This window comes from Oncorhynchus masou, chromosome 29, assembly GCF_036934945.1.
Source record: "Oncorhynchus masou masou isolate Uvic2021 chromosome 29, UVic_Omas_1.1, whole genome shotgun sequence".
Classification (NCBI taxonomy): Eukaryota; Metazoa; Chordata; class Actinopteri; order Salmoniformes; family Salmonidae; genus Oncorhynchus; species Oncorhynchus masou.
Window position 1 is genome coordinate 85,195,101 of NC_088240.1, and position 12,310 is coordinate 85,207,410.

The 12,310-nt window shown below is 44.4% G+C and overlaps 1 protein-coding gene across 2 annotated transcripts in view; it reads right to left on the minus strand.

Moving 5' to 3' along the window:
* LOC135520856 (E3 ubiquitin-protein ligase MYLIP-A-like) overlaps positions 1–12,310 on the minus strand; it is a 31,290-nt gene continuing 18,980 nt past the window's right edge. For both annotated transcript variants that reach the window (XM_064946671.1, XM_064946669.1), the window contains exons 4-7: positions 10,457–10,654; positions 7,106–7,270; positions 3,890–4,286; positions 1–426 (exon numbers count right to left, since the gene is read on the minus strand). In XM_064946671.1, coding sequence (XP_064802743.1) covers positions 244–426; positions 3,890–4,286; positions 7,106–7,270; positions 10,457–10,654 — 943 coding nt within the window. In that variant the 3' untranslated portion in view covers positions 1–243. The remainder of the gene's footprint in view (positions 427–3,889; positions 4,287–7,105; positions 7,271–10,456; positions 10,655–12,310) is intronic.

Here is a 12,310-nt window from a genome sequence, read left to right on the forward strand (position 1 = left end):
CCTCCAGATTAACTTTAGATGCAGTATAACGTTAGCCAGCTAGCTAAGATTGAGGGGAGACCTCCAGATTAACTTTAGATGCAGTATAACGTTAGCCAGCTAGCTAAAATTGAGGGGAGACCTCCAGATTAACTTTAGATGCAGTATAACGTTAGCCAGCTAGCTAAGATTGAGGGGAGACCTCCAGATTTTTAGCTAGCTAACGTTAGCAATGATAGCAATGATAGCTATTTGGAAGTAAATCTACGTGTGACAGATCTCGTCTGTGCTGGTGTAGAACTCTCTGGAGGAACAGAGGTGAGTGGCCAGGTCTCTGGGAATACTGAAGGGGGCAGCACTGCTCACTGCCAGGGACAGCAGGTTGGCACAGGTGGGCAGGTAGATGTGCTGGACATGGTCCACCTCTGACCGACACACCGGACACACCTGAAGGGGTGAGATCAAAAGATTTGATTAGAATATAATATGCTAATCTAACATTAAAACACTGTATATATATATGTGACTTGTGAGGAATCAAACAGACTATTGTTAAGATACAGTCCTATAGATCTGGATGAATTAGTCTATATAATCTTGGATTAATGGTGTCCACAGAGTAGCTGACAGTACAGGCATTTGACCTACGACCTACAGGCTACAGAAGGTTCAGGACAGCCAATAAACCATGGGAAGAAGGGTAACTATAGTTTCTGCAAACATTCCTCCCGGCTACCATACTCCTCCTCACCAAACAGTTCACTTCATTTGCTTAAAAAGGGAAAAAAACAGTACCAGCTCTTTTCATTAACTGCCAACCACCCTGACCTCTCTAAAAGTTTAACTTGGAGCTTCAAAGTTCATTCAGCACAGTGGAAGATACTAGAACATGGCGTTATGGTGTAACAGGGACTAGTGTTTAGTGCTGCCACCCCTGGAACACATAAAACCCATGGAGGCTGTGGTTCTAACCCCGACTGAGTCACATTCCATTCTGTCCTTCTCCTCCATTTCAATCACTTCTTCCCTGTATCTATCAATACAGACTACAAAATACATCAACAATCATATACTGTACACACACAACCGGTCAAAAGTTTTAAAACACCTACTCATTCAAGGGTTTTTCTTTATTTTTACTATTTTCTCCATTGCAGAATAATAGTGACTCCATCAAAACTATGAAATAACACATATGGAATCACATAGTAACCAAAAAAAGTGTTAAACAAATCAAAATATATTTTATATTTGAGATTCTTCAAAATATATATATTTTTATTAAAATACACCCTTTGCCTTGATGACAGCTTTGCACACTCTTGGTATTCTCTCAACCAGCTTCATGAGGTAGTCACCTGGAATGTTTTTCAATTAACAGGTGTGCCTTCTTAAAAGTTAATTTGTGGAATTTCTTTCCTTCATAATGCGTTTGAGCCAATCAGTTGTGTTGTGGCAAGGTAGGGGTGGTATACAGAAGATAGGCCTATTTGGTAAAAGACCAAGTCCATATTATGGCAAGAACAGCTCAAATAAGCAAAGAGAAACGACAGTCCATCATTACTTTAACCCTTGTGTAGTGCTAACATTCTGTATACTCCCCTTGTCCTAAAGGTTCAACAATGACCCGCCTTCACTAAACCCCTAAAATAAAGCAGCTTCATTGAATTTTAAACACTAAATGTGTTTTGCTTGAAGAAACAACCTGTCATTCAACACAAACTATGTGAATATCTGTTTTAAAATATATACTTATGGACTGTACAATGAGGAATTCAACAACAAAATACTAGTCTTCTCCCATTTTTTTAACCATCGCCCCCCCCCAACAATAAACAATAAATAAATAAGAATAAAATAAGATCGATACAAAACAAAAACGTGAGGAATATAAATCAATCAACTCTAATTGGCACATGTAGGACAGTATGCAGGTGTGTGCATGGACTTTGCAGGTGTATTTCTCACATGTACAGCACATAGTATTTGTTTTACAGTCCTCCTTTGGGGGGCAGAATTGGCACCTCCTTAACTTGCCACAAGCAATGCAGAGGCTGCTGTGCGGGGGAGGCACTCCCTTTGAATGTGTGGAGTTACAAGTGCCTTTTCCTCTCACACGTCTTGCAGGTCTTGACTCACAGTTCTCAAATCGTAGCATTCTTGAGAAAGTGTGAAAGACTTTCAGTGGCATTGTGGCACAAAAAATAATTATATATATATATATATATTTTTAAATCGCCCTTCCACTCTCTGCATCCCAGAGACTACATGCATCCTCACCTTGGGACCTATACACACCCGCTAAGACTAGCAGCCCTATGTAGGCACGCAGGTCAATCTCATCCATCTATTTCCAGTTGTCTCCATATTTACGGAAATCCTCCAAATTTGTCTTCTCCAAGATTATTTTTTCGACGGCTGGTGTGATGAACATGTAGAATGTTGAAGTGATGTCCTGGGCAACTGCATGTCCTGTGGGCCCTGGGGTCATCCTTGTGACATGTTGACTGCATGTCTTGTGGGCCCTGGGGTCGTCCTTATGACATGTTGACTGCATGTCTTGTGGGCCCTGGGGTCATCCTTATGACATGTTGACTGCATGTCTTGTGGCCCTGGGGTCATCCTTATGACATGTTGACTGCATGTCTTGTGGGCCCTGGGGTCATCCTTATGACATGTTGACTGCATGTCTTGTGGCCCTGGGGTCATCCTTATGACATGTTGTGCTGCCATCCTGCCCTGGTTGTCATATGGTGACAAGGACCATGTTATTTTGCTGTTCTTTGACAAAAATGTCTCTTTCAGCTGGGGGTTCTCTTCTTCATCTGAAGATGATACATTGTGGCTCTGGGTTGTATTCTTCCCCATCTTCTTCTTCAGATTCCTGCTCCTCTTCTAAATCATTGTTCTCTAGTTCCTCCTGGACATCTGATAAAATCTGATCTACGACCTGTTGGGCACTGAAACGTGCACTCGTGGCTTCAGCAAAGAGAGAGCTGGGGGGACTGTCATCTGCAGCACCTTTATAGTCTCTGACTGCATTCCCCATTAGTTAACAATGCTTTTAAGAAATGTTTATTTGGACTGAAATTGTTTAAATTTTGTCTGTGAACTTGCGTCATGTGTGGGGTCGTGGAGGGGAAATTCTGCAGATGCTGCAGTCCAAATCGGAGATTTTTGGTTCCAACCGCCGTGTCTCTGTGTGAGACGCAGAGTAGGTGAACGGATGATCTCCGCATGTGTGGTTCCCACCGTGAAGCACGGAGGAGGTCTTGTTATGGTGTTTTGCTGGTGACACTGTCGGTGATGTATTTAGAAATCAAGGCACACTTAACCAGCATGGCTACCACAGCATTCTGTAGCGTTACGCCTTCCCTTCTGGCTTCCGTTTAATGGGACTATCATTTGTTTTTCCAACAGAACAACGACCCAACACACCTCCAGGCTGTGTAAGGGCTATTTGATCAAGAAGGAGAGTGATGGAGTGCTGCATCAGTTGACCTGGCCTCCACAATCACACGACCTCAACTAAATTGAGATGGTTTGGGATGAGTTAGACCGCGGAGTAAAAGGAAAGCAGTGCTCAGCTTATGTGGGAACTCCTTCAAGACTGTTGGAAAATCATTCCAGGTTAAACTGGTTGAGAGAATACCAAGAGTGTGCAAAGCTGTCATCAAGGCAAAGGATGGCTATTTGAAGAATAAAATATTTTTATTAGTTTAATATTTTTTGGTTACTCCATGATTCCATATGTGTTATTTCATAGTTTTGATGGCTTCGCTCTTAGGTAGAAATGTAGAAAATAGTAAAAATAAAGAAAAACCCTTGAATGAGTAGGTGTGTCTAAACTGGTAGTGAGTGAGTGAGTATGTATATATATACTTATTTTAAACCATGGCATTATGGATACCTCTAGCTGGACGGCACAGTTGTGGCAGCACACCATGTGTCCACAGGGGCAGAAGGCAGCGTCCATCTCCTCTTCACAGCACAGCATACACAGCAGAGCATCCTGGAGCTGCTGCAGCTTCTCCTCCAGAACCCGGCTCCTCTGGCACCCCTCACAGCCTCCTTCCCCCACCCCAGGGGACCGCGACGGGCTCTGCCTGCCGGACACACAGTCCCCTGCCATGCCGGCGTTGTAGAGCGCCCTGCGGCAGTGGTCGTAGACCTCCTTGGAGGTGCGTCGGATGTCGAAGACATACTTCTTGCCCAGGTCGATGTGCTCGTTGAGGAAGAGAGACGCCAGGTGACCCTTGAAGTCACGGCTGTACTGCATCATCACGTCGTTCGTCACCGTGTCACACCTGAAGGACAAGTAAGATTACAGTTATTGACCAAAAACACTCAAATCAATATTATAAAATGTTATTACACTATGAAACTGGAGTGACTCCACATGTACACTAAAACTAAACTTAGCAGCAACTCATGGAAATTATCAGAAAATGTACAGCATATACTGTGCTAGCATATACTGTGCTGCATATTAAACATGTCTTACTCTACATTGGTTCACAGCAGAGATGTTTTTACAAGAGGAAAATGTCACCCTGTGTGAGCATGTTGTTGGTGTGTAAGCCATGCTACATGCTACATGGTTGCTGACCTGTAGAAGGCATGTTGTTGGTATGTGAGCCATGCTACATGGTTGCTGACCTGTAGAAGGCATGTTGTTGGTATGTGAGCCATGCTACATGGTTGCTGGCCTGTAGAAGGCATGTTGTTGGTATGTGAGCAATGCTACATGGTTGCTGACCTGTAGAAGGCATGTTGTTGGTATGTGAGCCATGCTACATGGTTGCTGACCTGTAGAAGGCATGTTGTTGGTATGTGAGCCATGCTACATGGTTGCTGACCTGTAGAAGGCATGTTGTTGGTATGTGAGCCATGCTACATGGTTGCTGACCTGTAGAAGGCATGTTGTTGGTATGTGAGCCATGCTACATGGTTGCTGACCTGTAGAAGGCATGTTGTTGGTATGTAAACCATGCTACATGGTTGCTGACCTGTAGAAGGCATGTTGTTGGTATGTGAGCCATGCTACATGGTTGCTGACCTGTAGAAGGCATGTTGTTGGTATGTGAGCCATGCTACATGGTTGCTGACCTGTAGAAGGCATGTTGTTGTTGGTATGTGAGCCATGCTACATGGTTGCTGACCTGTAGAAGGCGTGTTGTTGGTATGTAAACCATGCTACATGCTACATGGTTGCTGACCTGTAAAAGGCGTGTTGTTGGTATGTGAGCCATGCTACATGGTTGCTGACCTGTAGAAGGCATGTTGTTGGTATGTGAGCCATGCTACATGGTTGCTGACCTGTAGAAGGCATGTTGTTGGTATGTGAGCCATGCTACGTGGTTGCTGACCTGTAGAAGGCATGTTGTTGGTATGTGAGCCATGCTACATGCTACATGGTTGCTGACCTGTAGAAGGTGTGTTGTTGGTATGTAAACCATGCTACATGGTTGCTGACCTGTAGAAGGCATGTTGTTGGTATGTGAGCCATGCTACGTGGTTGCTGACCTGTAGAAGGCATGTTGTTGGTATGTGAGCCATGCTACATGCTACATGGTTGCTGACCTGTAGAAGGCGTGTTGTTGGTATGTAAACCATGCTACATGGTTGCTGACCTGTAGAAGGCATGTTGTTGGTATGTAAACCATGCTACATGGTTGCTGACCTGTAGAAGGCATGTTGTTGGTATGTGAGCCATGCTACATGGTTGCTGACCTGTAGAAGGCATGTTGTTGGTATGTGAGCCATGCTACATGGTTGCTGACCTGTAGAAGGCATGTTGTTGGTATGTGAGCCATGCTACATGCTACATGGTTGCTGACCTGTAGAAGGTGTGTTGTTGGTATGTAAACCATGCTACATGGTTGCTGACCTGTAAAAGGCGTGTTGTTGGTATGTAAACCATGCTACATGGTTTCTGACCTGTAGAAGGCGTGTTGTTGGTATGTAAACCATGCTACATGGTTGTTGACCTGTAGAAGGCATGTTGTTGGTATGTGAGCCATGCTACATGGTTACTGACCTGTAGAAGGCGTGTTGTTGGTATGTAAACCATGCTACATGGTTGCTGACCTGTAGAAGGCATGTTGTTGGTATGTAAACCATGCTACATGGTTGCTGACCTGTAGAAGGCGTGTTGTTGGTATGTAAACCATGCTACATACTACATGGTTGCTGACCTGTAGAAGGCATGTTGTTGGTATGTAAACCATGCTACATGGTTGCTGACCTGTAGAAGGCATGTTGTTGGTATGTGAGCCATGCTACATGGTTGCTGACCTGTAGAAGGCATGTTGTTGGTATGTGAGCCATGCTACATGGTTACTGACCTGTAGAAGGCATGTTGTTGGTATGTGAGCCATGCTACATGGTTGCTGACCTGTAGAAGGCATGTTGTTGGTATGTGAGCCATGCTACATGGTTGCTGACCTGTAGAAGGCATGTTGTTGGTATGTGAGCCATGCTACATGCTACATGGTTGCTGACCTGTAGAAGGCATGTTGTTGGTATGTGAGCCATGCTACATGCTACATGGTTGCTGACCTGTAGAAGGCATGTTGTTGGTATGTGAGCCATGCTACATGGTTGCTGACCTGTAGAAGGCATGTTGTTGGTATGTAAACCATGCTACATGGTTGCTGACCTGTAGAAGGCATGTTGTTGGTATGTAAACCATGCTACATGGTTGCTGACCTGTAGAAGGCATGTTGTTGGTATGTGAGCCATGCTACATGGTTGCTGACCTGTAGAAGGCATGTTGTTGGTATGTGAGCCATGCTACATGGTTGCTGACCTGTAGAAGGCATGTTGTTGGTATGTGAGCCATGCTACATGGTTGCTGACCTGTAGAAGGCATGTTGTTGGTATGTAAACCATGCTACATGGTTGCTGACCTGTAGAAGGCATGTTGTTGGTATGTAAACCATGCTACATGGTTGCTGACCTGTAGAAGGCATGTTGTTGGTATGTAAACCATGCTACAAGGTTGCTGACCTGTAGAAGGCATGTTGTTGGTATGTGAGCCATGCTACATGCTACATGGTTGCTGACCTGTAGAAGGCATGTTGTTGGTATGTGGAGCCATGCTACATGCTACATGGTTACTGACCTGTAGAAGGCGTGGGTCTCTGTGATGGCCCGGTACAGGCCGCTGGCAGCTCTGGTGCTTGTCATCTTAAACAGCAGGGCCACATCCTCACCACTGTCCTTAGTGATGGTCATGCACACATTCTTCCCTGACTGGGTGGCCATCTGGATGATGGGATAAATGATCCTAGAACAGAGGACAGAGAGTCATTGTAGGCTCTATATAACTTCATATTAAATGTCCAACAGGAGAACATTGCCTTGTGTGTCTACACCTGTAGATAGAACTACATAATCACATAGTAACGGTGTCTAGACCTGTAGACAGAACTACATAATCACATAGTAACGGTGTCTAGACCTGTAGACAGAACTACATAATCACATATTAACGGTGTCTAGACCTGTAGACAGAACTACATAATCACATATTAACGGTGTCTAGACCTATAGACAGAACTACATAATCACATAGTAACGGTGTCTAGACCTGTAGACAGAACTACATAATCACATAGTAACGGTGTCTACGCTAACAGGAGCATGCTGCCTTGAGTTTGTATAACCGGCCAGTGTTATATTTTCCACTCTGCTACTCTGCCACTCTGATACAAAAAGATTTCCCAAGCTTTAAACATCCCAATGAGCACTGTGCAAGCGCTAATATTGAAATGGAAGGAGTATCAAACCACTGCAAATCTACCAAGACCTGGCCGTCCCTCTAAACTTTCAGCTCATACAAGGAGAAGACTGATCAGAGATGCAGCCAAGAGGCCCATGATCACTCTGGATGAACTGCAGAGATCTACAGCTGAGGTGGGAGACTCTGTCCATAGGACAACAATCAGTCGTATATTGCACAAATCTGGCCTTTATGGAAGAGTGGCAAGAAGAAAGCCATTTCTTAAAGATATTCTTAAAAAGTGTTGTTTAAAGTTTCCCACAAGCCACCTGGGAGACACACCAAACATGTGGAAGAAGGTGCTCCTGTCAGATGAAACCAAAATTGAACTTTTTGGCAACAATGCAAAACGTTATGTTTGGCGTAAAAGCAACACAGCTCGTCACCCTGACCACACCATCCCCACTGTCAAACATGGTGGTGGCAGCATCATGGTTTGGGTCTGCTTTTCTTCAGCAGGGACAGGGAAGATGGTTAAAATTGATGGGAAGTTGGATGGAGCCAAATACAGGACCATTCTGGAAGAAAACCTGATGGAGTCTGCAAAAGACCTGAGACTGGGATGGAGATTTCTTCCAACAAGACAATGATCCGAAACATAAAGCAAAATCTACAATGGAATGGTTCAAAAATAAACATATCCAGGTGTTAGAATGGCCAAGTCAAAGTCCAGACCTGAATGCAATCGAGAATCTGTGGAAAGAACTGAAAACTGCTGTTCACAAATGCTCTCCATCCAACCTCACTGAGCTCGAGCTGTTTTGCAAGGAGGAATGGGAAAGAATTTCAGTCTCTCGATGTGCAAAACTGATAGAGACATACCCCAAGCGACTTACAGCTGTAATCACAGCAAAAGGTGGCACTACAAAGTATTAACTTAAGGGGGCTGAATAATTTTGCACGCCCAATTTTTCCGTTTTTGATTTGCTAAAAAAGTTTGAAATATCCAATAAATGTCGTTCCACTTCATGATTGTGTCCCACTTGTTGTTGATTCTTCACAAAAAAATACAGTTTTATATCTTTATGTTTGAAGCCTGAAATGTGGCAAAAGGTTGCAAAGTTCAAGGGGGCCGAATACTTTCGCAAGGCACTGTACCTGTTGTTGGGGTGAAGTCAGGTCAGTGTAGTGAATATACCTGTTGGTGGGGGTGAAGTCAGGTTAGTGTAGTGAATATACCTGTTGGTGGGGGTGAAGTCAGGTTAGTGTAGTGAATATACCTGTTGGTGGGGGTGAAGTCAGGTTAGTGTAGTGAATATACCTGTTGGTGGGGGTGAAGTCAAGTCAGTGTAGTGAATATACCTGTTGGTGGGGGTGAAGTCAAGTCAGTGTAGTGAATATACCTGTTGGTGGGGGTGAAGTCAGGTCAGTGTAGTGAATATACCTGTTGGTGGGGGTGAAGTCAGGTCAGTGTAGTGAATATACCTGTTGGTGGGGGTGAAGTCAGGTCAGTGTAGTGAATATACCTGTTGGTGGGGGTGAAGTCAGGTCAGTGTAGTGAATATACCTGTTGGTGGGGGTGAAGTCAGGTCAGTGTAGTGAATATACCTGTTGGTGGGGGTGAAGTCAGGTCAGTGTAGTGAATATACCTGTTGGTGGAGGTGAAGTCAGGTTAGTGTAGTGAATATACCTGTTGGTGGGGGTGAAGTCAGGTTAGTGTAGTGAATATACCTGTTGGTGGGGGTGAAGTCAGGTCAGTGTAGTGAATATACCTGTTGGTGGAGGTGAAGTCAGGTTAGTGTAGTGAATATACCTGTTGGTGGGGGTGAAGTCAGGTCAGTGTAGTGAATATACCTGTTGGTGGGGGTGAAGTCAGGTTAGTGTAGTGAATATACCTGTTGGTGGGGGTGAAGTCAGGTCAGTGTAGTGAATATACCTGTTGGTGGGGGTGAAGTCAGGTTAGTGTAGTGAATATACCTGTTGTTGGGGTGAAGTCAGGTTAGTGTAGTGAATATACCTGTTGGTGGGGGTGAAGTCAGGTTAGTGTAGTGAATATACCTGTTGTTGGGGTGAAGTCAGGTCAGTGTAGTGAATATACCTGTTGGTGGGGGTGAAGTCAGGTTAGTGTAGTGAATATACCTGTTGTTGGGGTGAAGTCAGGTCAGTGTAGTGAATATACCTGTTGGTGGGGGTGAAGTCAGGTTAGTGTAGTGAATATACCTGTTGTTGGGGTGAAGTCAGGTTAGTGTAGTGAATATACCTGTTGGTGGGGGTGAAGTCAGGTTAGTGTAGTGAATATACCTGTTGTTGGGGTGAAGTCAGGTCAGTGTAGTGAATATACCTGTTGGTGGAGGTGAAGTCAGGTTAGTGTAGTGAATATACCTGTTGGTGGGGGTGAAGTCAGGTCAGTGTAGTGAATATACCTGTTGGTGGGGGTGAAGTCAGGTCAGTGTAGTGAATATACCTGTTGGTGGGGGTGAAGTCAGGTCAGTGTAGTGAATATACCTGTTGGTGGGGGTGAAGTCAGGTCAGTGTAGTGAATATACCTGTTGGTGGGGGTGAAGTCAGGTCAGTGTAGTGAATATACCTGTTGGTGGGGCTGAAGTCAGGTTAGTGTAGTGAATATACCTGTTGTTGGGGGTGAAGTCAGGTCAGTGTAGTGAATATACCTGTTGGTGGGGGTGAAGTCAGGTCAGTGTAGTGAATATACCTGTTGGTGGGGGTGAAGTCAGGTCAGTGTAGAGAATATACCTGTTGGTGGGGGTGAAGTCCTCCTGACAGATAGATACCCCTTCAGGGCCGACCCCTATAGCCAGCCTCTGTCCCTCCGAGTCCCTGGCCCAGTGCCACTCCACTCCGTAGTTCTCCAGGGAGGACACCAGCTGGAGGGCCTGGTACTCTGCTGACGCCTGGCTCAGACCCTCAAGCTCACGGTGCTTCTCCTGGATGCTGCAGATGGACACGGCAGGATTGGACAGAATATTTACGTTTTCTGCTGTTGTAATACTGCTCAATCACCAGGGGGGCCCACCCATAGAATGAAACATGTTTTCTACGTTCTATTTCAAATGCTGCCACCAAATAATCCCTGCTCGGTTTCTTTTTTTCTGTCCCTCCATTGTTTAAATTTTGTTTATATACAGTGCCTTGTGAAAGTATTCGGCCCCCTTGAACTTTGCGACCTTTTGCCACATTTCAGGCTTCAAACATAAAGATATAAAACTGTATTTTTTTGTGAAGAATCAACAACGAGTGGGACACAATCATGAAGTGGAACGACATTTATTGGATATTTCAAACTTTTTCAACAAATCAAAAACTGAAAACTTGGGCGTGCAAAATTATTCAGCCCCCTTAAGTTAATACTTTGTAGCGCCACCTTTTGCTGCGATTACAGCTGTAAGTCGCTTGGGGTATGTCTCTATCAGTTTTGCACATCGAGAGACTGACATTTTTTCACATTCCTCCTTGCAAAACAGCTTGAGCTCAGTGAGGTTGGATGGAGAGCATTTGTGAACAGCAGTTTTCAGTTCTTTCCACAGATTTTCGATTGGATTCAGGTCTGGACTTTGACTTGGCCATTCTAACACCTGGATATGTTTATTTTTGAACCATTCCATTGTAGATTTTGCTTTATGTTTTGGATCATTGTCTTGTTGGAAGACAAGTCTCCGTCCCAGTCTCAGGTCTTTTGCAGACTCCATCAGGTTTTCTTCCAGAATGGTCCTGTATTTGGCTCCATCCATCTTCCCATCAATTTTAACCATCTTCCCTGTCCCTGCTGAAGAAAATCAGGCCCAAACCATGATGCTGCCACCACCATGTTTGACAGTGGGTATGGTGTGTTCAGGGTGATGAGCTGTGTTGCTTTTACGCCAAACATAACGTTTTGCATTGTTGCCAAAAAGTTCAATTTTGGTTTCATCTGACCAGAGCACCTTCTTCCACATGCTTGGTGTGTCTCCCAGGTGGCTTGTGACAAACTTTAAACAACACTTTTTATGGATATCTTTAAGAAATGGCTTTCTTCTTGCCACTTCCATAAAGGCCAGATTTGTGCAATATACGACTGATTGTTGTCCTATGGACAGAGTCTCCCACCTCAGCTGTAGATCTCTGCAGTTCATCCAGAGTGATCATGGGCCTCTTGGCTGCATCTCTGATCAGACTTCTCCTTGTATGAGCTGAAAGTTTAGCGGGATGGTCAGGTCTTGGTAGATTTGCAGTGGTCTGATACTCCTTCCATTTCAATATTATCGCTTGCACAGTGCTCCTTGGGATGTTTAAAGCTTGGGAAATCTTTATGTATCCAAATCCGGCTTTAAACTTCTTCACAACAGTATCTCGGACCTGACTGGTGTGTTCCTTGTTCTTCATGATGCTCTCTGCGCTTTTAACGGACCTCTGAGACTATCACAGTGCAGGTGCATTTATACGGAGACTTGATTACACACAGGTGGATTGTATTTATCATCATTAGTCATTTAGGTCAACATTGGATCATTCAGAGATCCTCACTGAACTTCTGGAGAGAGTTTGCTGCACTGAAAGTAAAGGGGCTGAATAATTTTGCACGCCCAATTTTTCAGTTTTTGATTTGTTAAA